Source organism: Myotis davidii, unplaced genomic scaffold (assembly GCF_000327345.1).
Source record: "Myotis davidii unplaced genomic scaffold, ASM32734v1 scaffold38, whole genome shotgun sequence".
Taxonomy (NCBI): domain Eukaryota; kingdom Metazoa; phylum Chordata; class Mammalia; order Chiroptera; family Vespertilionidae; genus Myotis; species Myotis davidii.
This window is the reverse complement of record NW_006291383.1, coordinates 4,537,620-4,560,132: the sequence shown is the minus strand read 5'-3', so window position 1 is coordinate 4,560,132 and position 22,513 is coordinate 4,537,620. Positions and strand designations below refer to the sequence as shown.

The window sequence follows — 22,513 nt, the reverse complement described above, 5'->3', positions numbered from 1 at the left end:
GGGGAGGGGGCGGGTGGGGGGTTGGCCATTCTCAAATGGGCAAGTCATGGTGACTTGGTGTTTGGGCTCTGAAACAGGGTCCTGCCTGGAGAAAGGAGACTGAGGCCAAGAGGGCTGTCCCTCCCAAGGTCACAAGCATGGAGGCAGCCCTGCAGGGACTAGACACCCCCTAAAGGTGCCTGTCCTTCCTCAAGCTCACTCTGCTTTGTAAGAAGCCTGGAACTTCCAGCTCTCTTGGGAGTGGGGCTGGACTGCCTTACCCGCTCCTGGCCCCATCTGCCAAGGTGTCTGGCTGTTCGGTGAGAGAGGTCCCGAGGGCAGGAGGTGGGTCCCCTGAGCTCCGCCACCCTGAGCAGCCCCGGATTCCTGCCTGCCTGCTGTGTTTTCCTACCCCCACTTCTTTCCATTTTCATTCTCACCCTCATTGTGTGGCCTCAGGCACGTTCCTCCACCTCTCTGTGCCTCAGTTTCCTCATCAGTAAAACAGGGACACTGTCAGCATCTGCCTCCTAGATTATCACGGGGATTCGATACATCAGTACTTGCCGGGGGCTTAGTTCAGGGCCCAGTACAAGGTCCAGGCTCCGGGAGGGTTTGAATTTTACAGAATGATACTTGGTCTCTGCATGAAATCGCAGGAACAAAGCAGGAGGCAAGCCCTATGTCTGTGCTCTTTAGTCTTCTGTCTATTCTGCAGATATTTCCAGAGCACCTTGTAGGAGCCAGGCCTCCTGGTCACCGGGGATGTGGCGATGGATCTGCCCTGGTCCTGCCTGCAGGGAGCTATGGCCAGGGCACCACAAGGATCCCAGTTTACAGTCCTACAGTCATATGATGCCAGAAGGGAATGTGTGCTCCATGCACTCCCCTCACTGATTCTCCCAGCAGCCCTATGATGTGGTACCTTTGTTATACCCAATTGACAGAGGAGGAAACTGAGGCACAGGGTCCCACGCCAGGGTGGTAGGGCTTGGACTCAAACACAAGTAGTCTAATCCAGGACTCTGGCTCTTAGCCTCGACCTGCCTCCTGTCCACAAATATATATATTTGCTTGTATAATTAGAACCAACCACAAGGACCAAATGTAATGTTATCCACAGACCATCAGTGAGTCACAAAAACAGAGGCACAGGTTATGCTACTTTGATCAAATGATGGTCCCCCCCCCCCCCCACACACACACACACAAAAGACCAAACCCCAGAAACCAGCAAACACTGCAGTCAGAGGCCCTGAGCCACCGTGGTCTGTTCTTGAAGGCTGTCTTATGCTTTTCTGAGTGCCCCATTGGGGAGTGGTCTTCTTGGCTAGTGTAAGACTTGGGGCCAGGAGCTCTCTTTTCCTTCGCCCTCTCCCAAGAGGGCACGTACATCCTCTTGGTGCTGGAAGAGCCTCCCAGGTCCAGCGCTGGCTTTCCCTCTCACTCCACAGCACATTAGCCAAGTACCCTATCTCCTGTTCTTGGTTACCTACCGTGACAGGAGGCTCACTTTTCATCATTCGGTTCATTGTAAAGAAAGTTTGGGATCTTAGAAAGTTCTTCATTTAGAAACTTTTAAAAAATATATTTTTACAATTTCTATTTCCTCTCAAAGTGCCACAAGCAAGTGGTCTGTGAGGGCATGCAGTCTCTGAGGCAGGGCCTGGCCAGTTCGTCTCTTTGCCCTGCTGTAGTGACTGACAGCCTCCTGCACAGTTGGTGCTGTGAAGGCTGGACCAGGGACCAAGTGGGTTGGAGGTACGGTGGTTGGGGCTCAGCCTCCATCAAGCCTGGGAATGTGGGTAATCAGGTCAGTAGGTCCCACGGGACACCGACTGTATGAGTGCTGATGGGCACCATGACCTCAATGGATTGGGTTGCCATAGAAATTGGCCATTCCCTTCCCCAGGCCCATTGGTCCCTCAGGAGGCCCTGGTGATCCTTTGGGCTGTTAAGCAGGTCTCCCTAGGGCCTCCCCAGCCCCACATTCTCTGAGCTGGATGGACCCCAGGGAGCATGCAGACCACACCTCCATTGTGCAGCAGAGCAGGCTGAGGCCCAGAGCCTGTAGGGACCGGCTGAGGTTCACACAGGGACTGGGGTCACAGAGCTGGACTCAGCTCTCAGGGCTAACAGGCTTGCCTGAGGCCCCCACCAATTAAAGGGACTTTTCTCCATCCATAGGTTCCCAGAGGAAATTCTGGACTAATTCCAGGGCCTGCAGCATGCCCTGGAGAACAGTCGGAACCACCTGGCTGGTGTGTCCAGAGTCACACAGATCAGTGAGAGCTGATGTCAGGCTGACCAGCTGTGTTCCCAGCACTCTGGCTTGCCTCGCTCAGTTATCACAATGGCCCACAGTTTCCAGATGAAGAAACTGGGCCCAGAGAGGAGTTAAGTCGCTTACCTGAGGTCATGCAGCTGATTAGGGACAGAGCCAGGATCCGAGCTGCGGAGCCTGGCTTGAGAGCCCACTCGACCACCTTGCCCCACCCAGCATTGTTCTCGCTCAGAAAGGCTTTGGGAGGCTAGGAGGAATGTTCAGGTCTGGGAAGCTCTCGGCTTTGTCTCCCAGAGGCAGAGCTGATAAGTCATGACCCACAAGTCAGTCATGGTGGTTTCTCTTCTGATCATGCCCTCACAGCAGCCCTGAGAGTTTGCTTTATCCCTGCTTTTCAGGTGAGGATGCGGAGGGCCTGAGAGGGGCAGTGACTCGCTTAAGGTCACTAAGTGGGAAGAGGTGAAGCGGGGCCTTTAGTCTTCGACCCCTGACTCCACACCTGCTGTTTGCTGAGAGCCCAGGCTGCTCCCCAGGTCCTCTGGGACAGCCCCTGCCTGCCACCAGGTGAGGTGATGGCCCATTCAGGACTGCCAAGATGAGGGAGCAGGGAGGGGTGGCCATGATGGTGGGGAGTGGGGGGCCAGCCAGGACCTGAGAATGGGGAAGTGGGAGGCAAAAGTGTGTGGCAGGGCCATGGGCATCACTGGGAAGTTTTGACCTGCCAGATTTCTGGCTCCGAAATCTCTTTCATTCAACTATTTATTGAGCACCTACTGTGTGCTACTCTGTGCGAGGTACTGGGAGTATAGCAGCGAACTAGACAGACTAAAGTCCATGACAATAATAATAATATAATCACACAAATACAAATTAAGTGATTGCTGGGCCACATGTTACCAAGGAGAGGCACAAAAGTCACGTTAACTTAGACCAGTGAAAGAATTTGAGGAACGTTTCCTAGGGAAGTGACTTATGAACTAAGAACTGAGGGAGGCATGAGTTACCCTGGTGAAATGGTCAGAGAAGAGCATTTAGGCAGAGGGAACAGCATGTGCAAAGGCCCTGTGGCTGAGGTGAGCTCCCAGCCATCTCTCCTTCTTTCAGCTGCCTGAGTTGATTGCAACTTTTAGCACCTTTCCCCCTGGATTAGACAATTTCAGTCAGTCATGGATTCACTCAACAAACCCTCAATGAGCCCTCTCCTATGTGCTGAGTGCCTGGGGCATAGACATGACTCAGATACTGTCCCTGCCCACGAGGGACAGAAACAGTGACTCAGCAGAATGTGGAAGAGGTTAGGGCTTCTGATGACGAGGTTTCTTCTGTGCTTGGTCCTGTACCAAGGAAGCCCTTTCTGGGTGACATCATCATTCCCATTTTACAGATGAAGAAATGGGGGTCCTGAAAGGCTGACTTACCTCAAGAGGCTAGTACCCCTCGTGGGCCTCAGATTCCCCATCTGTAGAATGGGTTAGGGTGGAGGCTGTCTAAGGGGCCCAGACAGCCCTGCTTGCTCCCAGGGTCCCTCCTTCACTCCAGGGTCCTCTCTCTTCTCCAGCCAGGACCATGGGCAGCAACAAGAGCAAGCCCAAGGATGCCAGCCAGCGGCGCCGCAGCCTGGAGCCTGCTGAGAACGCCCATGGTGGCGGCGGCGGGGGTGCCTTCCCCACCTCACAGACCCCCAGCAAGCTGGCCACCGCTGACGGCCACCGTGGCCCCAACACGGCCTTCTCCCCTGCCACCGCCGAGCCCAAGCTGTTTGGAGGCTTCAACTCTTCGGACACAGTCACCTCCCCGCAGAGGGCGGGGCCGCTGGCTGGTCAGTGGACCTGGGGGCATATGTTCTAGGATGCCTCTGCCCTTCCTGGCCAGGCCAGGCTGCTCTGCCAGGAGGGCTGTGTGTCCTGGGGCAGCGACACCCCCTCTTTGGGCTGCTGTTTCTTTTGCTCCCGAAAGGGGAAGTGTCTATGGGTTACTTGGCCTTGGGGACTCCTGGGAGTTTCCTGGAGGCTGTAGGTAGGAAGTGTGGTGCACAATCCATCAGACGCAGAGCATAGAGGGGTCTAAAGATATAGGAGTGTAGGGCGAAACTAAGGACCAGGGAGCCCTTTGCCCTGGTCAGCCCAGAGATGGGTCGGGATAGGTGGCTAGTGTGTGGTCAAGGGGCCAGGAGGGTTGGGAGGAAAAATCAAAGCTCCTCTTCAGAGGCCCTCCTCATGCTGAGATGCGCCCCTGCGCCCTCTGCTGGCACTTTGGGGTATAACAGCCAAGACAGGGATGCTTAGAGACAGATGTGGTCCTGAGAGACACATGACACTTGCAAGCACTTGTACTCTCACCCAACACACTCAAACGGAGCCATACACTCATGGTTACACACACCAAGTCAGCAACTCATTCAAAGGAACCATTTAAAGACATGTACCTGTGCTAAGCTGGAGACTCCATCATAGACACGCACGCCTCACGCATAGAACACACATGGATTGCACTCCCTAGGCACAGACACACCCCCAATGCAGATGTACACAAATACACACACACATACATACAAATAACCTCCTGCTCTCAGATGAAGACACACACGTGTGGTCAAAGCCCTTCAAAGACACACACAGGACACAGACACATACTGAAGAAACGAATTTGCAGCTACCCACAGACCCATGGAGGCACAAGTGCACACACATGCAGTGAGAACACAAAAGCACACAGAGACACATGGACACTCACAGATTCCTCAGGCACAGACACAGTCCAAGTAAGACAAATAGACCAATATGCACACCCATTCATGTGTCCAAGAAATATTTGTGGCACCCCTACTGCGTGCTAGGATTCTCTGGTCTGGGGACCTGTAGTGTGTGATGCAGACATAATCCCCGTAGGGGAGAGAAACAAAGCAAGATGTGTGAACGGTGTGGCACGTTAGAAGGTGGTAACTGGTGAGAAGGACAGAAGGGGCAGGAAGGGCATTTTGGAGGATGGAGGGATAGAGGTTGTAATTAAAATGGGGGACAGAGAGGGCCTCTTTGAGGGAACAGTTACCTGCCACCAAGCTCTCCCCAGACACATAGAAGAACCCAGAGAGGGAAGTAGAGCAACCTCCCCTGGTGCAATTTCCTTCATTCACTGGTTCATTCATCCCACAGTTGTTTCTTGAGCACCTACTATGTGTCAGGCTCTGGGAACAAAACAAAGATGCCTGTTAGTAGGGGCTGCTGGTTCTATGGAGAAGATAGACACCAAACAAATGCCTAGCATCACCCAGAGCCCAGTGGGATGCCCTCACAGGGGTGCCCGGGCACATGGACACAGCTCTGAATGTGACCGTGACTCTGGGCTGGGCTCTGATGGCCTGTGGGAGACCAGCCTCCACGCCCCCGGGGTACAGGGCCCTTTTGTGCACACCTCTCCCTGTCCATGGCCCCTGCCGTTCTGATATGCCCAACCCTCTCTGCAGGCGGAGTGACCACCTTTGTGGCCCTCTACGACTATGAGTCCCGGACAGAGACTGATCTATCCTTCAAGAAAGGGGAGCGGCTGCAGATTGTCAACAACACGTGAGTGCCTCCCTTCCCCGTCGTCCTTGGACATCCCATCCCTTGGGCCCGGCTTTGGGCCAGAACCACTTCTGAGCATCCCAGGCTCAGAGGGCAGCATGTTGGGCAGCAGGCAGAGCTGAGCGCTGGGGCTGTGGAGGCGCAGGAAACCATCCTGGGGCCTGTGGGAATGATAATGAAGCAAGTGGTGATGGTTGGGGCTCCAGGAAGGCCCCTGGGACAGAGATCTGGGTTCAGTAACTTGTCAACAGGGCACAGTATCCCAGAACCCCAGATCCCAGACTTTGCAGGGGCGCATGTGGTCATGGCAGAACTGGGCCCAAGACCCACGACTACAAAAAGGAGGGCTTAACACTGGAGGCCATGCCCACAGAGGTGCCCCCATTAGTGACCTAGGGCTGGAGGGCCCGGGGCAGCCGGATAAGTCAGGATAGGTCAGCGTGTCCCACTGTAGTGGGAGGAGCCTGCCTTGGAAGGGATGGGGAACCTATATTGGGCACACAGTGGGAGAAGGTCAGAACTGGGCATGTGGGTGAGATGATAGTATAGGGTGTGGAGGGCAGGACTCCCTGGTGGATGTCTGGTTTACCTCCAGGGATTCCATCCTTGGGGTAGGCTATCCTAGAGCCAAGCTGGCCTCTGGGGGCCCATGCCAGACGCTGGGGCCTCTGTGGGCAGGGGAGCAGGGAGCAGGGAGGAAAGAACCAATGAGGGGTGGATGGGGCTCCAGCCATGGGGTGGGGTCCTCCTCCTCCTGTCCCCTCCTCTTCTTTCCCTGCCTAGAGTGCAGTGGGAGTGAGGTGCTACACCTGTCATGGGGGTGCCGTGCAGCCTTAGGGCCATATGCCCAGGGAGGGGCGGGGGAGGCCTTCAGGGTGGGCTTGGGATGGGTTTGCTCATGCAGGAGTGCTGACAGGGCAGGGCAGAGACTGCACCTGCTGCATTGCTGCCCTTGGCAGCGCTTGCTGTCCCCCTCCCCCTGCAGCCTGGGACCCCCCCACCCCGTTCCTGGCCCGCACTTGCTTCCCCCAGCCCTCTCAGCTTCGCCCTCTCTCTGCTTCTTTCTTGCTGGCCCTTAGGAGGAAGGTGGATGTCAGGTGTGTACATACTTCATGAGTGGGCTGGGTGGGGTGCTTTGCTGGTGGGGGTGGGGCTGCTGTCTGCATGTGCTGTGTCCCTGCCTGTGGTCTCTGGCCCCCTTGGCTGCCCGCTTCCAGCTCCCCAGCTTGCGTCCTCACCCCCAGCCAGTTTGGCCAGCTCCCAACCTCAACCCCAGGCTGAGAATGGGGAGAGTCCTCCCATCACCTTGTCACTCTCCACCACCCCTCCTTCCACCCACCCTCCCAACTCACCCATCCTCATTCTGCTCCCTCAGCCCACACTGAGTTCCAGCTGCATGCACGGCTCAGGGCTGGGCCATTGAGACCTGGGTGGAGGAGGCCTTGTCCAGGCCTTCCTGGAGCCAGAGGGTAGCCGGGAGCCAGCCCCAGTGCAGGCAGAGTGGGAGGCAGAGGATGGGTCAGCCCAGGCGTTTGGGCTTCTGCTGTGTGTCCCCCTCTGGCGGTGACCACAGGGCCTGGGAGTTTCCAGGTCTTTGGAGGAAGAACAGTGAAGTCGAGTGGCCAGTGGAGGTGGCGGAAGGCAGTCCCTCACGGAGGGGCAGCTGTGGGAGGTGCTGCGCTGGAGGGAGCTGCTCCAGAGGACAGGGTAGAATTGACCCCTGAGTGCCCCTGAAGGCCTGGCTAAGGAGATTGGATATCTCCACCCTCTTCGGTGTGTCTTGCTTGTCCATGCCTCCCCGCCCTGGTGCATGCTGTTCCTTCTGCCTGAAATGCCCTTTGTCCCATCTCTGCCTGACAAACTCCTATTCATCCCTCAAGATCCAGCTGAAGACTGCCTTCTCTGAGGGGCAAGAGGGAAAAGAGGTGCCAGGTGCCGGGCCAGGCAGTTTAGACCCACGTCCTCCAATTTGCTCAGCTGCAGTCCCGCCAGGGCTGTAGTGATCGGGGGAGGAGATGTCTCCATTGTGCAAACGAGGAAACAGGCTCAGAGATGTGAAGGCCCTTGCCCACAGTCACACAGCCACCAAACAGCAAAGCCGGGGCTGGAGCCTGGGCAGCGGCTCTCTCCCTGACTCAAGCGTCTCTCCCTGGGAGAGGGGCTTTCCCAACTTTCCACCTCTTGTGTGTCCAGTTCCTAGTGTCACTCCAGTTCTCTCGGTTCCAGCTGTTTGGATCTGCCTCCCCGCAAGCTGGGAGCACCTTGAGGGCTGCTGGGGTTCGCGATGTTTCTGGGTCCCCCCATCACCTGTTGCTCAGCATGCTGGGGGTACCCCTCTGGTGCAGATGAACCAGATGGATGAACAGTAATGAAACAGCACCGTTTCGTGTGCTTTGTGTGTGAGCCAGGTTTCTGTGCTGAGCGCTTTGAGCTGCATTGTTTTATTTATACATCACCGCAGTCCTGGCAAGTGGAAACCCATATTTGCTCCATTTTACAGATGAGGAAACTGAGGCCCAGAGAGGTGAAATGGCTTGCTTGAGGTCACACAGCTAGCGGTGGCAGAGCTGGGAGGGTAGGCGTGACCCAGGGCCCTTGCTGGGGAGGTGCAGAGGAGCCAGGAGGAGGGAAAGGAGGTACGGGGGGATGGGGATGCAAGGGTTAGAGGCTTTGAAGAACTGGGGGGCATCTCAACCAGCAACAGTGGGAAGGGCTTCTCGGGCTGGGGTCACAGCTTGAGCAAAGGTGTGGCAGGAGGAGAGGCTCTGGAAACGGATTCTGCACCTTTCACCCAGAGAGCAGCCCTCGCTCCTTCTTTGTCCACCTCTTCCCTTCCTTTTTCCTGCCTTCCGGGTTGGGTTGAGGGGAGGGTGTTTGGCCAGCCCTGAGGCTGTCAGGAGGGCTGGCAGTGTTGGAGCCCCGTCCATGGGAAGCCCTCGGTGGCACTGAGGTGCCCTGATTGGAGGGTGGGGGTGAATCGAGAGTCCCTCCGCATGCACAATGCTCAGCCGCTCCTTCGCCTGGGAAGTCTGGTGGTGGCAGAGTTCAGGGCTGTCTGAGTCTCCAGGGGTCAGGGCCCCTGTGGGTTGCTCCCTGAACTGCCCCTTTCTCCTGCCCACATTCTAGCAGCTTCTTTGGGGGAGCACTAACCTCGGACACCTTGCCCTGGGTGCTCCCCACCGTGGGGCAAGGCACACCTTCCCGTCCTCCTTACTTGACCTGCCCTGGCCTCACCCTGCCCTCTCCCATGGGCCATGCCCAGGCCTCAGGACACTTGCCTGCGAGGGCCGTGCCCCGCTGCCCAAGCTTGCCTCTTTGGCCAATATGTGAGCACCCAAATGCGCATAACTTAGGTTCCAAAGCTGCCACAATCCTGACCCACATACCAACCCGGGCAGCACAAGATTAGGGCCCAAAAAGAGGGTCCTGAGGCTCAGACAGGTGTGGTCAGTAGCCCGAGGTCACACAGCTGGTGAACAGCAGTTGGAATATAAGAGGGTAGCTCAGGGAAGCTCATTGCTTTCTCTTCTGGCCACAGGTGGGAAGGTGAGGGATCAGGCGGGGACTGTCATTTATTTTTTATCGTTATTGTTGAAAGTATTACATAGGTCCTCCTCTTTCCCCCATAAACCTCTTCCAGCCGCTGCCGTCCCCCCTGCACCCAGGCCCTCACCACCCCATCATCTGTGTCCACGGGAATGTCTTATTCCCTCCCCTCTTTTCCTTTTTCCTACCCACCGGGGAAGGACTAGGCCCCAGGGAAGGTGCCGGATTCGGCGAATCTGCTCAACCTGACAGATTAATTCTCCATTGCCTCTGAGGCTGGGCTCGCGCTGGTGTCCCTGTGGCGCTGGACTGGCCTGGGAAGCTGTGGGGCATCTCCTTTGGGAGCAGCCCCAGACCCTTGGCACCCGGTGGCAGGTTTGAGTCTCCCAGGCCAGTGGTCGCCGGCCGGTGGTCTGCGGACCGCTGGTGGTCCGTGAGTTCCGAAAGGTTGGCGACCGCTGTCCCAGATTATAGACTTGGGAAGATGGGGCTTGATGGCTCCCTTTCACAGGTGGGTAAACTGAGCCGCAGATGATACAGAATTAGCTTACTGAAGCTGAAACTGGCTTGGTGCTGATTGATTTACATACTTTGCAGCAAGGATGATTCTGTGAAGAAGGAAATAAAAATATTATTTATAGTATCTTCTTTATAAATGAGGGAACTAAGACCCAGAGAGGGCAGGGTACTTGCCCAAGGTCACACAGCAAATCCTTATTGGAGATGGACTGAGCTGCTTTGGCTTTAGTTTTAAAAAAAACATTTTGAGAGTGGGGAGAGGGGCACCATTGAGATATGAATTCAATTTTTTTTTTAAGCCAAACTGAGATATTAACCATTCATGCACATTGAGCCCCCCTCAGAGGGATGCATGAGTATCCCCATCCTACAGATGAGGAAACTGAGGCAGGGCCAAGGTCACACAGCCTGTGGCTAACTTTGATGCTCAAGCTCCCTGACACCTCTCAAGCTGGGGCCAGGCTCAAATCAGACCCTTTAGTGAGATTGCAAACAACCACCCTCCCTGCCCTTGTGAACTAAAACTCAGAAACTGGCCTGGGAGCCCAAACTCACATATGGGCTTGATGTCAGGGAGCTAGAGGCTCTGCTGGCCAAAGTCTGGATGATGTCAGCAGAACCGAACCCTCATTGCTTCTGGGGTCTCTATGTGGCTGGCCTCTGGGCACATGTTCCACCGACCTTCCCCTCTGAGTTGGTGGCGGGTCAGCTTTCAGACCCTGGTTTGTCAATCTGCCTCGTTTTGTAGCCTGTGACCTAGACCTCAGCCCAGTCCCCGCCCTCCAGTCCTGCTGCCTCCTCTTTCATCCTCCCCTGGCTTCCCCGAGGGCCTCTGGGCCTCTGAAGGCCTGGGGAGACTGCAGGTGCCTGGAGGCCTGCTGTGTCTGGCTGCGGGAACTCGGGGGCCCTGGTCCTCCCTCTTGCTCTGGTTTGCGACATGGCTTTGGGCACATCACTGCCCCTCTCTGTGCCTGATGATCCCCATTGGTGAAAGGCAGCTTTGGACTGGAAGATCTCCGCTGTTCCCTGTGACTTGAGTCCTGGCTTTGTAGCTTTGGGCTAATCTCAGCCCCTCTCTGTGCCTCAGGTTCCCCAACTCGACAAAGGAAGTGCGGGGTTGCTCCAGCCTGGGTGCTGCGTGTCCTAATCGGGGGCTGAGACCTGCCTTCCTCCCGCTCAGGGTGGCCTTGAGGGTCCAATGGGACAGACAAGTGTAGCCACCCCCGAATGGGTGCACATCAGGAGGTGGATGGAGGCCCTGGGAATCCAAAGGCTTCCTTCCTTGAGGAGGGCCTTGCCCCCTTACTCTGGGGCCCTCCCTCTTCTCCAAAACTCCCGCAGGAACTGTGTCCCTGCCTGAGTGCGCGTCAGCAATGGCACAGCCAAGTCAGCCTGCACAGCCCGTATCATGCTGCTCTCACCTGCGTTCAGCCAGAAGGGACTCTACCCCTCTGGTTCAGCGCCCCTCCCATGGCTAAGCCCTGGTCTGACTGCTCACCTATACTTTCCCAGGTCCTTGGAGAGCATCCCTAGCCCCGTACTCTCCTGGCCTCAACTTCTCCATCTTCAAAATGGGCTGAAGAATGTGGGTCAGGGGAAGCTCAGAAAAACCAGGACCCAGGGATTCAGGTTCAAGTCCGGACTGTGTGACTGTTGGCAAGGGCCTTTCTCCCTCTGGGCCCTGGCGATGGGGAGGGGAGTGCATCCCGGTAGCTGTGTATCTTCTCAGGGTCGTGAGGCCCAGAGGCGTCCTGGGATGGAGACGCTCAGCAAGCTGTCAAGCCCCTGCAGGGAGAATGCCTTCTCATTGGCAGCTGGAGCCCGGGCCTGGCTGTGTGACCTTGAGCAGAGCCTGTGCTTCTCTGGCCTCAGTCTTCCCATCCACCCATTGGGAATGGGAGGGCGCTGGACCCCATTTCCCAGGCAGCCCTTCCCATCACCCCCCACATTCCTCATGGACATCTCCCTAGCCTCTCTGGTTGCTTTGGATGCGAGGCCTCTGTGGCTGCCCCCTTGTCGCCCATCCCCAGCACCGCCTGGCTGTCCTGCTCGTTCCCTCGCTCTTTCTGCCTCTCCCTCTTACCACCCCCATCTCTGCCTCTTCTTTCCTGTTGGGCTCTCGCTTTCTCCTCTCTCCTCTGTGTCTCTGGACCCCCGCTCCAGCCAGACCTGGTTCACATTCAGATGGCTGCAAAGGTACTTCGCCCCCTCCCTCCTCCCACCCAGGCCCAGGGGACCCAGCCCTGTGGGGAGCTCCTCCTGCCCCACCCCCTCTCCTCTTCCTCCTTGTGGGCCATTAATATAGAAGTGTCCTGGGCATTGGGGCTCTGCCACCTTAGCCCCTCTGACATGACTCGCTGTGTGATTTTGGGCAAGTCCCAGCCCCCTCTGGCCTCAGTTTTCCCCATGATGGGCAGGCTGCAAGAGGAGGCCTGTAGTTTTCAGTCAAGGAGCCCTTTAGGTGTGACCTGTGATTTGTGACAAAGGCAGGCATTGCTCTCGTTTGCAGGGTTGGCACTTGGATTGTCATCAGTCCCCAAAAGGGCCACCCCCTGCCTCCACCCAGGTCTCACCAGCTCCCAGGATTGGGCTTCTCAGGGCTTGGGGAGACTTTGAAGGTCTGATTTGACATCCGGCTCCGAAAGGAACTTGCTGTTATAACTTGCTTGCTCCCCAAAGACAAGGAGCTCCTCTCTCACTCCCAGGCAGCTCTTGGCATCTTGAACAGCTTGGTCTGTCTGAAGGGAAGCAAGAGTCCTTCCCATTCCAGGACTCTGCCCTGTGAATTCAGGCTTCAGGCTGACCATGGTCAGTCCTGCCATAGTCCTGGACAAAGCCTGTCTGAGTCAGCTTTGGCCGAGGCATGTGGGCCAGCGTGGCCGGGCAGGCTGCGAGGGGCCTGGTCTCCCGTTCCCTGTGCTCCACTGGCTTCCAGGGCTCCCAGCACAGCGTCCCTGAAAATTGCAGGCAGACCCACCACTGATGATTCCCTTCTCCTTTGTTCCCTCCTGCTCCCACACTCAGAGAGGGAGACTGGTGGCTGGCCCACTCGCTCAGCACGGGACAGACGGGCTACATCCCCAGCAACTACGTGGCGCCCTCTGACTCCATCCAGGCTGAGGAGTGAGTATGAACTCTGCCCTCCTGCTTGCTCACCGTCGCTTCTCTCCTGGGCTGGGAGGTCTGGTTGCCTAGGGCCCAGCCACATCCCAGGCCAGAGACACTGTGGATGGGCAGAAGCCTGGATCACCAGTGTTATCCTCCTCCCTCCTGCCCCAGGTGGTACTTTGGCAAGATCACAAGACGGGAGTCAGAGCGGTTACTGCTCAATGCAGAGAACCCGAGAGGGACCTTCCTAGTGCGAGAAAGCGAGACCACGAAAGGTAGGAGCCAGTGGGAACTGAATCTTCTGGTGGGTTGTTTGAGCGTGGTGTTGCAGAATGAATAGGAGTTTGGTGTATGCGTGAAGTGGGAAGAACCCTCAGGGTGGAGGAAATGACAAGATCAAAGGCTGAGAGGTACATTAGGAACACTGAGTTATCTTGGGTGGCCAGAGGTGCAGTAAAAGAGGACACTTAGCCTCTCCAGCCTCAGTGTCCTGAGATGAGGAATGGACACAGATTGTCAGGAGGACTAGGGGTCACACAGTGAAAGGCTTGTTCCCAGGGTGGGTGTTGCTACAATGGGTCCCTCTCCTTCCCCTTCTTCAGGGGCCTCTGGGGCTGGACTGGGTCCTGGGACCCGGCTTTACCCTTCCCGCATCAGTCCTGGCCCCTGTTCTTCTGTCCCTTCCCCCCAGCAAGAGAATGCATATGTATCACCGCTTTCTCTCCAGCCCCTCTGCAAGTGGGTTGCAGGCACCCCATCACCATGGCAACGAAGCTGGGCCACTTCCTGTGGGCCTGGGACACAGCAGGAGTTGGGAAAGCAGATCATCCATGCCACGCATGTGCACGGTTCTGTGGCCATGCACGCCATGTGTGGGTCTAGGCATGTGTGTGCACATGGGGGTGGAATTGTGTGTGTATTGTTGCATGGGAGTGAATTGTGGGTTTGTCTTCATGCCTGTGGGCCTGGGGAGTGTGTACCTTGTGAGCATGCAGCCCCCGGGCACAGGCTCACCTGTGTGTGTGCATGGTCAGGGGCCAGCTTCAGGCGCAGGCCTGAGGCTGCCATGTGCACAGGGCCCGGGTCATCTGCAGTAAGTCATGGCTGCCCCATGCAGGCGTCAGAGACCCAGGTAACAGTTCAAGTCAGCATGGTGCCTGCCTTGCTGTGTGACCTGAAGTCTAGCTGCTTCCCTCTCTGGGCCTCATTTTCCCTTCTTTACACAGATTTTAGCCTCTAGCTGAGGACTGTCCAGAGGGTCCGTGGCCTGTGGGGGCTGGGCTTCTAGCAAAGTGCCTGTACGCTGCCTCCCAAGAAGGGCTTTCTGTGGCCACTAGAGCTTCTGCACCCACTGCCCCACCTCTGGGCTCAGCCTTGGTCCCTGTTGCCACCTTGTTCCCTTGAGGCCACTGTCTCTTGGGTTCAGGTTAACAGAGGCTCCCAGCCAGGCCTGCTGGGCAGGAGGGAGCTATTCCACCCAAAGCTGTTCCAGGCTCAAGGAAAGCAGGGAGGGGGCCATTGTGACTGGGCCAGTTGAGCCTTAGCAGCCTTCAGGTCATGCCCAGCACATGGGCTCCTGCTTGTCTGCCTCAGCCACAGCCTCAGCCAGTCACCGGCTCATGCCTGAGCCTGGAGTCTTCATGAAGTGATGGGGCACAGAGAATGCTGCCAAGGCAGACCCGGAGACGGGCAGCAGTTAATCGGGGTACACACAGCCACGTGGGGCCACTTCTATGCTCCCATCAAGCATTTATTGAGTACCTCTTGTATGTAGTCTTATTGAATCTTCCCAGCAGCCCTGGGGGTAGCCCCATTGTGCAGAGGAGGAAACTGAGGCAGGGAGAGGGCAAGCGACTTGTGGAGGTCACACAGTTCGGACACTCACTCAGGCTTCAGAAGCCTTGCCAGGGTCAAGGGTGCATGGCAGAGCTTTCCAGCCAGGTGCCGCCTTGCTGACTTGGCCCTGTCTCAGTGGCTGCCCCAGAGCTGGGTTGAACCAGACCCTGGCTCTGCCTGGGCCGGGGCTGCCGACCTGGCATCCCTCTCCCCTCCTGTGTTGGACAGGCACAGAACTGTGCGTAGTGCCGTGGCCTGTGGGGTGGCAGGCCTGGTGATCACGGCTCCTCGCTGGCCCTTCCCTGCAGGTGCCTACTGCCTCTCAGTGTCCGACTTCGACAACGCCAAAGGCCTCAACGTGAAGCACTACAAGATCCGCAAGCTGGACAGCGGCGGCTTCTACATCACCTCTCGCACCCAGTTCAACAGTCTGCAGCAGCTCGTAGCCTACTACTCTAGTGAGTGCCACCCCCCAGCCCGGGGTGCAGGCCTCCAGGGGGTGGGCAGCTGGGCCAGCGGAGAGCCTGGCCGGGGCTAGGCCCTCTAAGGGCCTCAGCTGCAGACCCTGAGGAGGGGGCTTTGGGGCCAACAAGGGCTGGGGCTTCTGTTATGCTGAGACTATGTGGCTCCTGCCTTCCTCCCCCCTTCTTTCCCCGCCCCTTCTTCCTTCCCCTCCTCCCTCCCCATCTTTCCCCTCTTCTTTCCTCCCTGTGCTCTCTTCCTTATCTCCTCTCCCCTCTCTCCCTCCATACCCCTCCCTCCTTTTTCTCCTCCTCTGCAGCTGGCTGGTGAAGAGGGGGCTGCCTGGAGGAGTGAGCAGGGAAGGGAGGGGCACAGGCGGTGTCGATTGTCTCTGCAGCCCTAGCACCGGTCTGAACTGGTTACTGGAAGAGGAGGAAGGGGCTGCCACATTGATTGCTGCTGAGAGAGGGAGGGCGCAGGGGGAGCGAGAGTTCGTGGTGCTCACAGGCACAGCCCCTGTGTATACAGAGCAGCTGTTGCACCTGGATGTTGAGGCTGTCGGGTGGACGGAAGAGTCACGGGCCTGTGTGCACCCGTGGCGGGCCTGTGGGAGCCGGTGAGCTTGTGGTGTGCAGCTCTGGTCTCCGTGTGCCGGTGTGGCCTATTCTGAGGGTGCCTGCTACTTTCCAGCCCACGCGTCCTCCTCCTCCTCCTCTGTCCACCCGCCTCCTGACTCCTCTAGGATCTGCCCCTCTGTCAGTCCCTCGGCCACCACTACTGTTGATTCCGAATCCTGTTCCGCCAGATCAGAACCCTCCAGGGGCGCTCTTGCAATCTAGGATAAGGACCCCAGTGTGGTCTCTGAGGCCTTGAGTAGTCTGAACCTGGGGCTTCCCTTCCTCCATTCACTTCCCCGCAGCCCTCCAGCCCCCTTCCAGCTCCTCCACCCCAGCGGCTGTCCCTCCCTAAGGGCCTTTACACAGGCACGAGGCACTGTGCCTTCTGCTTAGAGTGCTCTTCCCTGGTTAACCACTCACCCTCCTGCAGACTCAAGCCCAAGTGCCGCTTCCTCTGGGAAGCCTTCCAGGACTCTATCCACCCCACCTGCTGTTGCATGCACATCACACATGTGGTTCTGGGAGTTTATTAAGGAAAGTTGGGCTCCCCCGGGACTGTGAGCTCCCAGAGGCCAAGGTTCCACTGCACGTGTCCTCCCATGAGTCCCTGGTATCCACCTGGCTGGCCACGCCTTAAAGTGTGATTAATGAATGGATGGATGACTCAGGGAACAGATGCATGGGGCAGTGTGAGCCTGTATGGGGTGAGGGTGTATACACACAGGTGTGGATGCTTGGCTTCAAGGGCATCCTGTGTGTCCCCAAAGCCTGTGTGCATACAGCGTGCAGGTCTGTACACATGGTGGGACAGGGAGGCCCCAGGGCGGACACCAGGCCTGAACTCCATCTTCCCTGTCTCCATCTTCAGAACATGCTGATGGCCTGTGCCACCGACTCACCACTGTGTGTCCCACGTCCAAGCCACAGACTCAGGGCCTGGCCAAGGACGCTTGGGAGATCCCCCGGGAGTCACTGCGGCTGGAGGTCAAGCTGGGCCAGGGCTGCTTTGGAGAGGTGTGGATGGGTGAGTCCTTGCCCCTACCCCTCCAAGGAGAACACAGTCCCTTTGGGGGACTTTGGTGTCCCCACCTGAGAGCCAGGCAGATGTCCATCTATCCGGCAGCTCAAAACCCTCTTACCCGCTCCCCTTTACCTCCTAGAGCAGGGGTGGGCAAACTTTTTGACTCGAGGGCCACAATGGGTTCTTAAACTGGACCGGAGAGCCGGAACAAAAGCATGGATGGAGTGTTTGTGTTAACTAATATAAATTCAAAGTAAACATCATTACATAAAAGGGTACGGTCTTTTTTTTTTTAGTTTTATTCATTTCAAACAGGCCGAATCCGGCTCGCGGGCCGTAGTTTGCCCACGGCTGTCCTAGAGTCTCACTTGCCTCTGTTGAACAGTGGGCCCTGTTTTAATACGAAGCTCCCCCAGTGGTGGCTGGCACCAAGATAGGAAGTAGCCTCTTCATGCCTCTGCAGAGGGGCTGGGCATTGGGCCAGGTGGCATCACTCTGAGCCTCAATCTTCCCAACTGTAAAATGGGGCTGGTGGTAATAGGACCCATTGTGGGGCTGTGTGAGCGTGCATCCACAGGTTAGCTCTCAGCCCTGGGAAGAGACGCTTCGGTGCGCAGAGGGAGTGCTGGGAAGTGCAGGCTGGGCATGTTCTGTGCCTGTTGACAATCTCCTGTCTCACCCTGGAGAAACTGCAAAGCCATCCTTGAGAACAAACACTCTGCGGCCCTGACAGAACTCAGGTCCCCTCCCACGGCCTGGTTTCTGCTGACACAGAGGGATCGTGGAAGTTGGGGTGAGGTAGGCATGACCCTTGTAAGCCTGGGGCTTCAGCGGAGGGACACAGTGGCCCATCTTCAAGGTGTTCCTTTGAGCCACTGTCTTCACTTGGCATTGCTGTCTTCATTTTCCTCCCTTCAGGGGAAGAGATGATGGAGAGGAGCAGAGAAGGTTCCTTGGTGGGAGGCACTGCAGGGACAAAGGCATGGAGGCTGGAGCTCGGGCCAAGTCAGGAAAAGAGAGGTGCTTTCTTTGAGCTAGAGAGAGGGGAGAGGATAAGAAGCCAGCTCCTACGCACATGTGCAAAATGAGGATGTGAGCGAACGCTGGATAAGTCCACACATCCGCTGTCCAGGCTCGCGCTGCAAGACTCATACCTGGGCTGGTTGTGCAGTAATCATGGGGGAATTTCTTACTTCTTCCCTGTTGCTCCCCGGCTCCGGCCCCACTCACTTGCTAGCACCTGAGGCACCTTCTTTGTGCCGCTGAGAGGGAACATGATCACCCAGGAATGAGTAGTTGCGTTGGAACTGTGATCTCCCATCTCAGGTGAATGTGCTGCCTTTTGGGACATTTCTAATAACCAGAGTCCTAACAACAGCTACTATTTCTGGAGCATGTACCTCCATGGATGACTCAGGGAGCAGATGCATGGGGCAGGGTGAGGGTGTATACACACATTTAGTCTCTGTAATCGTCCTGGGAGGAGCATCTGTTCTTGTGCCCATTTTACAGGTGGGAGCTCTGAGGCTCAGAATGGCCAGGGAGGCCAGAGCTGAAATTGGTACCTAGGCAGATCCTGGGTCCCTATGGGTGGGAATAGGGGGCCTCCACTGAGGCAGCCTGCATCCCTCCCCACACAGGGACCTGGAACGGCACCACCAGGGTGGCCATCAAAACCCTGAAGCCAGGCACGATGTCTCCAGAGGCCTTCCTGCAGGAGGCCCAGGTCATGAAGAAACTGAGGCACGAGAAGCTGGTGCAGCTGTACGCCGTGGTTTCCGAGGAGCCCATCTACATCGTCACGGAGTACATGAGCAAGGGTGAGGCCTGGTGACTGGCACCGAGATGTGGGCAGCCCCTGGCCAGGTTATCTCTGAATGAGGGTGCTCACTGAACAGCAGGTGGGGAGCGCTTTACTGCCCCCCCAGACCTAGAGTGTACCTCTTTAAAGGTGGACTGGAATAGAGCACAACTTCTCATGTTGATGGAAAGTTAGAACAAAGATTGCCTTTCTCGTCTCATTTTGTTTAACAGTCTCCCACAATGCATCTGGTCTACCTCAGTTTGCTGGTTTTCTAAAGCCATTTGCCATTTTGGGGCAGAATGAGATCTTCCCCTAACCATCCAAACTGAGCCACATTAAGTCCCTGGCTTTATCTTTACTGAATTTTAAAATTAATGAATGAATTTTTAAAATTCTGCTTTTTACAGGCATAATTTACATATTATAAAATTTACCCATTATAGATTATAAAATACACCCAGTTCAATGAGTTCCAGTGGATGGATGCACTCTGTATCCCTTACCACATCTGGATAGAGAAGATCTGTCACTCCAGACAGTTCCCTTGCCCCCTCTCCAGACGCAAACTCGGGCAACCACGTGCCTCCTGCCATCCTGGATTTGTTTCTGCTAGGGCTTCATTTATGTCATCTTTCACATCCGAGGGTCTTCCTTATTGTATGTTATCTGTACTTTGTTCCTTTTTTACTGCTGAGTAGGATTCCATCAATGGATGGACCATAGTTTCTGTTTACCTGGAGGTGAACATTGGGGTTGTTTCTCATCCTGCTTGCCTTTGAATGACAAACGTTGAGTGAGACTTTATCAGAGATGGGTTTACATAAAATCTGCAGTGCTGGTTAAAGCGTGGCCAGCCTTTCCCATTTGGACAGGACCTGGGAATCACTGCTTCCTGGCTCAGGGAGGGCAGGGCAGGGGCTAGAGCTGCCTTCTCTCTGCCCAGGGAGTTTGCTGGACTTTCTCAAGGGGGAGACGGGCAAGTATCTGCGGCTGCCTCAGCTGGTGGACATGGCTGCTCAGGTGAGTCAGCCCCTCTTGCACCCTTGGCTTCACGCACTCAGGCCCACCTGGCGCAGCCAGCTCTAGCCTCTGTGAAGCTTGCTTTGGTGCCTTCACACTCGCTGGTCTCACCTCGTGTGTTACTGGGAGCACTGATAGTGCTGCAGGTGGTGGTCCTGGGCAGAGGAAAGAGCCCTCACTGTGCAGCGAGTCCCTGACTTGCTGTGGGATGTTGGGCCTCAGTTTTCTTCTCTGTAAAGGTAATTCACTCACTTAACGAACATGTATTCACAAACATGTACTTGTTTGCTGAACAACCTTTTTTTCACTTAATCCTTATCACAACCAGGGGAGCTGGGGATGGCTGTTTGCTCCATTTGATGGATAAGAAAACTGAGGCTTGGAAAGGGGACTCGGGACTGCAGGCAGGAGCTGACACTGCTCTGTGTCTCTAGGCCATCTGGGGCCTCTTTTATGGTCACCCACTTCCCTGGGTGCCTCTTGTCTTGTGCTGCCCCTTTGCCCTTTGTCCCGCCTTCCCTCCTTCTGCTGAGCGCTGGTCCTGCTTTTTGTGCAACAGCGTTTATTATGACCTACTTCACTTGCCTGAAGAAGGGGATGGGCAGGGTGTTTGGTTGGCTCTCTATCCTCGGGTGACCCCAGCCCTGGGCACATGCCTGTGACCTGGGAAGGGTTTGGGGTGGCCCCTGAGCCAGGCTCCTGGGTTTTGCCTGCAGATCGCCTCAGGCATGGCGTACGTGGAGCGGATGAACTATGTCCACCGGGATCTCCGTGCTGCCAACATCCTGGTTGGAGAGAATCTCGTGTGCAAAGTGGCCGACTTTGGCCTGGCTCGGCTCATCGAAGACAACGAGTACACAGCTCGGCAAGGTGAGCAGGGTCTGGGCGGGTACCAGGTGCCTTGGGAAGTCCTGCCCCTTCTCTGAGCCTCAGTTTCCTCATCTGTCATGTGGGGATGGGAATGATGCCTATATGACCTTTCTTGCTCCTGCAGGTGCCAAATTCCCCATTAAGTGGACGGCTCCAGAAGCTGCCCTCTACGGCCGGTTCACCATCAAGTCAGACGTGTGGTCCTTTGGGATCCTCCTGACAGAGCTCACGACAAAGGGCCGGGTGCCCTACCCTGGTAAGAGGGCTCCTGTCTTTAGTCCCTGAACCCCTCTTCCCTGGTGACCTTGGACAAGCCAGACCCCCTCCCAGGCCTCAGGTTCCCCATCTGTAGAAGAAAGAAGTTGAACATCTGATCTTAGGTTCTCTCTCTGGTCAGGGCTTCCAGCCTTGGGGAGGGTCTTATGCTTACACCTACCCAGTTCTGGTGGGAAGCCCTCTCTGGTAACCCCATCAGCTTCCCCCCACCCCACTGTCCCCCCAGAGCCGCCTCACTCTTCCCTCTGCCCACAGGGATGGTAAACCGTGAGGTGCTGGACCAGGTGGAGCGAGGCTACCGGATGCCCTGCCCACCTGAGTGCCCTGAGTCCCTGCACGACCTCATGTGCCAGTGCTGGCGGAAGGAGCCCGAGGAGCGGCCCACCTTCGAGTACCTGCAGGCCTTCCTGGAGGACTATTTCACGTCCACTGAGCCCCAGTACCAGCCTGGAGAGAACCTATAGGGGGAGCTACAGGGCCAGACTGGCTGCTCCACATGGATCGGGCTGGGTGGCCCCCAGTGTGGGGTCCTGCCTCGCTCTTCCTGCCGCGGCTGCTCCTCTGTGGGGCTGAGTTGTCAGTGACTAGGCCGCTCCCTCTTTTGTGGCTTGGAAGGGCTTGGGGCCCGGAGCAGCCCTGAGGGCGGGGTCCAAGGCTGGCACAGTGACTGTGCCTGGCTCCTGCTCCCACCACACACCTCCTTGTACACCTCCTGGAGCTCCGTGAATTGCGGCAGGAGGACATGGGGAAAAGGGCTGGAGCTGAGGGCTCCCTTTCCCAGCCTCAGCCTCCTCTACACGTTGGCTCCTTCCCTCTTCCACGCCGTGCAGGGCTGTCTCCAGAGCTGGCCACAGAGCCTTTCCAAAGAAAAGCGATAGGCCCTTGGCCGTCAGCCTGCCTGATACCCTCCCCTTGCCGTCCATTTCTGAAACACCTGTTCGTGGAGGCTGCTGGGTCCAGACCCCTCTGCCGTGGCTCCCGGGCAGAGCAGCCTGACGCCTAGACTGATTGATGGTGGTGGGTGGGGTGGGCTCCCTCCAAACCCTGCCCTTCTTAGACCCGAGGGTCCCTTAGAGATCATCAGTTCCTTGTCCCTTACTACCCATGGGGACACAGCCCAGAGAGAGGCTGTGACTTACCCGAGTCCACAGAGCAGTTCAGAGTTGAGGTGGGATCAGAACCCGGTGCTCCCTCTGTCTTCCTCAGGAACCAAGATTGTCCTCAGCGGCATCATGGACAGACTGTGGCAGCCCAAGGGACAAGGGGCCTGAGGGCGGGTTAGAGACAGCAGAGAGTTCTGCTGCTATTTCCCCGCTCAGCGGGGCTGCTGTGGGGGAGAGTGGAGGTGGCTGTGGGGCTGAGCTGGGAATGAAGGGTGAAGGTGCAGGTGTAGGGAGGCAGACTTCAGTCAGAATGTGGGTGGATTTTGACCTTCAGGCTTAGCCAGTCGTGAAAGGGAGTGAGCTCCCAGGCTCTGGGGGCAATCAAGCAGAAATAGAAGATCCAAGTGGTTGGGAAACTTGCCCTGGCCTTAGGAGGGGGCCCCAGGTTGTCTGCCCAGTTTGTCCTGTGTCATTTCAATGCCTGGCCCCTGCTCTCCTCTCCACA

General features: G+C 56.8%; 1 protein-coding gene across 6 annotated transcripts in view; it reads left to right on the top strand.

Moving 5' to 3' along the window:
• The window catches only part of SRC (SRC proto-oncogene, non-receptor tyrosine kinase), a 43,667-nt gene extending 21,160 nt beyond the window's left edge, over positions 1-22,507 (top strand). For 2 of the 6 annotated variants that reach the window (XM_015564442.1, XM_006764497.2), the window contains exons 2-15: positions 2,662-2,827; positions 3,822-4,082; positions 5,727-5,826; positions 6,906-6,923; positions 12,055-12,087; positions 12,916-13,014; positions 13,171-13,274; positions 15,144-15,293; positions 16,783-16,938; positions 18,576-18,755; positions 19,683-19,759; positions 20,476-20,629; positions 20,754-20,885; positions 21,161-22,507. In XM_015564442.1, coding sequence (XP_015419928.1) covers positions 3,830-4,082; positions 5,727-5,826; positions 6,906-6,923; positions 12,055-12,087; positions 12,916-13,014; positions 13,171-13,274; positions 15,144-15,293; positions 16,783-16,938; positions 18,576-18,755; positions 19,683-19,759; positions 20,476-20,629; positions 20,754-20,885; positions 21,161-21,369 — 1,665 coding nt within the window. In that variant the 5' untranslated portion in view covers positions 2,662-2,827; positions 3,822-3,829 and the 3' untranslated portion in view covers positions 21,370-22,507. Of the gene's footprint in view, positions 1-2,661; positions 2,828-3,821; positions 4,083-5,726; positions 5,827-6,905; positions 6,924-10,745; positions 12,088-12,915; positions 13,015-13,170; positions 13,275-15,143; positions 15,294-16,782; positions 16,939-18,575; positions 18,756-19,682; positions 19,760-20,475; positions 20,630-20,753; positions 20,886-21,160 lie in introns of those variants that run through there. The other 4 variants (XM_006764498.2, XM_006764499.2, XM_006764496.2 and 1 more) reach the window with 4 other exon arrangements.
• Positions 22,508-22,513: the final 6 nt, after the last annotated feature.